The sequence below is a fragment of the Anneissia japonica genome, unplaced genomic scaffold (assembly GCF_011630105.1).
Source record: "Anneissia japonica isolate Jap-2015-1 unplaced genomic scaffold, ASM1163010v1 scaffold199_len4679917_cov187, whole genome shotgun sequence".
In the NCBI taxonomy this organism is placed as follows: Eukaryota; Metazoa; Echinodermata; class Crinoidea; order Comatulida; family Comatulidae; genus Anneissia; species Anneissia japonica.
Window position 1 is genome coordinate 3,508,408 of NW_022686322.1, and position 4,576 is coordinate 3,512,983.

A 4,576-nucleotide genomic window follows, 5' to 3' on the forward strand; every position below is an offset into this window, starting at 1 on the left:
ATATATGTGTGTGTGTGTGTGTGTGTATGTGTGTGTGCCTATATTTATATATTGGCCATCCCCAATTCCTCCACCCGTCCCGGTTGGGGACATCAGGCATTGCCTCTTGTGACACCACTGGGCATAATAATACAGTATTGAGAATAGTGTTTCTTTCATTTTAGGCGCTTATTTAGGTAACCATTAAATTTAACATTCGGCATAATTTAGCATAATTTCCTCATCAGACCTTGGTATAATTTGATTCGCATCAACGGTCACACTGAGGTCGTCTACCCAGTAGGCTAGGGCCTACCATTATGAGTGGTGGCGCCAGGATTTGCCCGACGCTGTGTTCAATATCTCCGACAAGAGCAAAGTGCGCGTGGTCGGGCGTCGCCTAAAATCTTTTTAAATTAGTCCTTGTGACCAGTGGCGGCACCAGTGGGGGGGGGGAGGGAGAATCCCCAGATAATATTCTTTCCCCCCACCCCAGTTTTCCCCTTTAAAAAAAAAAAAAAAAACAATTCGTCGGGGGAAAAAAATGGTATGTATTTTCTACATATTTAGTGATTACCGTATCTATCTGTAAAATCGAATGAATAAGCGCCTGAAACTCCTAAATTGTCATATTTTATGGGGCATTCGCCCCCTGGACCACTTTCAAGACATTTTGAGCGACGCCCGACAACGCCCACCTTGGGCCACCCCAGCATATTTCCCCCTAACATTTTTCCTTCCTTTAACTCTTATAAATATATTATTAAATTATTTTATATTATAAGGAAATTTATATATGTTTTAAATAGATTGTAATGAATGTATGTCTCTTTTGTTGTCTTGTATTCTATTTTAATATTTTAGGGTCTACTATTTTAATGTAGGTTATCATATTTTAATGTGAAGCGTGCACTTTTACTGGTCTCTTTTACTGTATTCTACTGTATTTCAATGTGTTTTTTTTTCTTTTATCGTATTGAGTGATATGATTTTGAATGCAACACAGTTATCGCGAGTGCCACTACTGATAAAAAAAAAAGTGTGTGTAATCAAAGATTATTATTAGTACCAGTCCTTGAATTGTCATTTTCTAATTTAAAAATACGACTCCTGAACATTTAAAACGTTGAAGCTTTTGGTGATTGCCTACCTAACCGTAGGATTGACTGCTCCAAACAACCTTCCGCCCCCCCCCCCCCAACCCATAACTCAGTCCTACGGTCCCCGGTGACGCTTCACATCAAAGGGCCTGTAATAATAAATGCACTGGGGCCCGATCTTTCCTAGCTACACCGCTGACCGGGATCCGACCCGAGACATGATGCCTATGCACGGCCCAAAAAGAATTGTTGCTGCTGTCAGGGGAGAGGGCAGCCCTTCTTTCATCGCTTCTGCATCCAACACTATTTAACTCAGAGTGAGCCAACTTTGTGAGCACTAACTTTATTTTCCATTTGTATTAATAGGCTTACTAGAGAACATTTGTATAAAATAGTTTGTTTAATCACTCTAAAATGTTAACAAAATTTGCGTTATATAATTTAGATTAAATTTCAGAAAATAATAGGCCTAATTATAACATTTACCTAAAAATAAGTAATACAAATAATTGTAAGCTAACAGAATTCAAAAACTGCATGAATTTTTTTTTTTTTTTTGACGAAAACCCATACTGCCTCAAGCCGAACCAAACCTTGATTACGCTAGTGTGCATCACGGTAACTACGCAGCCATTTTTTGTCGAGTATCTACCAGTTTTTTATTCGGCTGGTCGATTTTACCACTGCTCAGGGAGGCGCGGTTTAACAAAGAACGACCAGTTAAATCGGACATTGTCACGACACAGTACATTAAAATAAACTAATCATCAAATTTCAGCCAACTAAAGGAACATGTCGTGACAAACTCATCAAAATTAAAACTAAGATTATTGTTTTCTAGCTTCTACAGCCGTAACGAATTTACGAATGTCTTTTGCAAGTAACTGCGGAACCTCAAACGCTGCAAAGTGACCTCCACGTGGCATAGTAGTATACTGCACCAGATCAGTAAACTGTTTACGAGTCCACGGTTCTGGCACACGAGCAAATTCCATCGGAAAATCGGCAATAGCTGATGGTACCGTTATTTCATATAATGGTTCTTGGTAGGCCCCTGCAATATTTTCCTTGTAAAATCTCATCGATGTTGTAATGGAATTTGTCATCCAATATAGCATAACATTTGTCAAAATTTCATCTAACGTCCAATTCTCTTCAATGCAACCATCATCCGCATCACTTCCTTTACGGTTTGTCCAAGTAGAAAATTTTTCCAAGATGTAGGCTGCCAGTCCAATCGGGGAATCGTTAAGAGCATGGCCCAAAGTATCGGGTTTTGTTGCTTGTATGTGCATGTAACCAGTTTCAAGTAAAAGGTCAAAAAAATGTTCACCAGCTGGAAACACCTTATCTTGATCTTCCTTTGAGCTCAGTATGAGACTTGGAAAGTAACTGCCAATTGCTAGGAGAAGGGGTTGAAAAGGGACACGTGTTACTGCCATATTAGTATGCAAACCCAAGATAGAAGTTGGGGATATTAGGGCCATTTTAGTAACTATATATGCCCCCCAATCTCCACCTTGAATGTAATACTGATTGAATCCAAGTCGTTTCATCAATTTGTCGAATATCCTTGCAACTGCTAATGCATTGAGACCCTTTTTGTGAGACCCTTCTGAAAAGGTGTAGCCAGGTATTGATGGGCAAACTAATTCAAAAGCATCATCAGACGGGCCACCATGAGCCAAAGGGTCAGTCATCATCGGTGCAATCTTCATGAATTCGTAAAAAGAACCAGGCCAACCATGAATCATCATTAATGGTATCGCCTTCTGTCCAGGCGGAAGATTAGGTTTGATATGCATGAAATGAACGTCAATGCCCTCGATGTTAGTCTTGAAATGATCGTATTTATTTATTTCCTTTTCCTTCTTAGTCCAGTTATAACTATTCATCCAATATTTTGCAACCTTTCTCATGTACTCCGGTCTCACTCCGTAGTGGAATTGGCTGTCTTCCAACCCTTCGGCAAATCGAGCATTCCTAATTCTTGACTTCAAGTCACTGAGTGCAGACCCATCAAACTTGATTTTAAATGGCGATATTGACTCATCTGGCGGCGTTGTTGGTTTCTCGCCCTTACCCCACCAGCCATCTCCGTATGCAGGGGCTTCTGGGGATTCATGAAAGGCGCCATTCAGCAACAAAGTAGTACCAACAGCAAGGACAAGCACAATGACAGATATTAATTTCCAAAACATCATGCAGATTGAGTAGAAATGCCTCTATACACACGGTTGCCTTCAACTGCTGAGACTGAGCTCACAACTAGTAGAGAAATCCGACTCTCCTGGACTATGATTGAGCGATCATTGATAAAGCGAACGAACAACACCAATGTTTGATTAAGGCCAGAGGTTACCTCCGTGGTTGGATAAGCAGGAATGAATTGGTCGTATCCCAGCCACTGTGCAATGTGCGAGGTACTCTTCTGTAAGGCATGCACTCTGTAAGATTGTGTATGTAGCTTATTATCCAAGGTCGACTAAATTATGACCGATTCAATTCATCATTTCCTTAAAACTTAAGTGTATTCGCTTGGGTTTGTGACACCACTGGGCATAATAATATTGAGAATAGTGTTTCTTTCATTTTAGGCGGGGGAGGGGGCGCTTATTTAGGTAACCATTAAATTTAACATTCGGCATAATTTAGCATAATTTCCCATCAGCCCTTGGTATAATTTGATTCGCATCAACGGTCACACTGAGGTCGTCCACCCAGTAGGCTAGGGCCTACCAATTATGAGTGGTGGCGCCAGGATTTGCCCGACGCTGTGTTCAATATCTCTGACAAGAGATAATATTCTTGCCCCCAGTTTTCCCCTTTAAAAAAGAAAAAAAAAAACAATTCGTCGGGGAAAAAAAATGGTAGGCCTATGTATTTCTCACTGTATAGTTGTTATTCATGTTATTTAAGTTATTTATATTGCGTTCATCGAGCCGATACTATTTCATTGTATGTTTACATGTACATAGTTTTAAAAAAAATGTCAAGCAGTAGACACACGCTCGCGCTGGGAGCCTTTTTTTTCTATATACAACAATGAGCTGGCAAATATTCTCCGTTCACAGCAATGGGGGTACATACTGTATAAATAAAATGGGTTTCTTTATTCTTTGTAGACGATGTTATGTCGAACTGTATGGCAGCATCTGGAGGTAATTCAAAATCAGGCGCGGATCCAGTGGGGGAGGGGAAACACGTGTGCGTCCCCCCCCCCCCGTTTTGCCATAAATTTTAAAAATTTAAATGCATATCCATGTCATGTACTCTCACTTATCTATTCTGAAACAGCTGTTTCAATAATTATTTCCTGTAAGACATCCTAAATAGCATTGAAAACAACTAAAGTTTATCAAACGTGAATGATGAACTTTAACTCTTATAAATATATTATTAAATTATTTTATATTATAAGGAAATTTATGAATGTTTTAAATAGATTGTAATGAATGTATGTCTCTTTTGTTATCTTGTATTCTATTTTAATGTTT

General features: G+C 39.4%; 1 protein-coding gene across 1 annotated transcript; it reads right to left on the reverse strand.

Moving 5' to 3' along the window:
* Positions 1-1,621: 1,621 nt before the first annotated feature.
* LOC117116249 (epoxide hydrolase 1-like) lies at positions 1,622-3,510 on the reverse strand. Its single transcript, XM_033260252.1, has one exon. It carries the CDS (start codon positions 3,281-3,283, stop codon positions 1,907-1,909), a length of 1,377 nt encoding a protein of 458 aa, XP_033116143.1. The 5' UTR covers positions 3,284-3,510; the 3' UTR covers positions 1,622-1,906.
* Between the last annotated feature and the right edge of the window lie 1,066 nt (positions 3,511-4,576).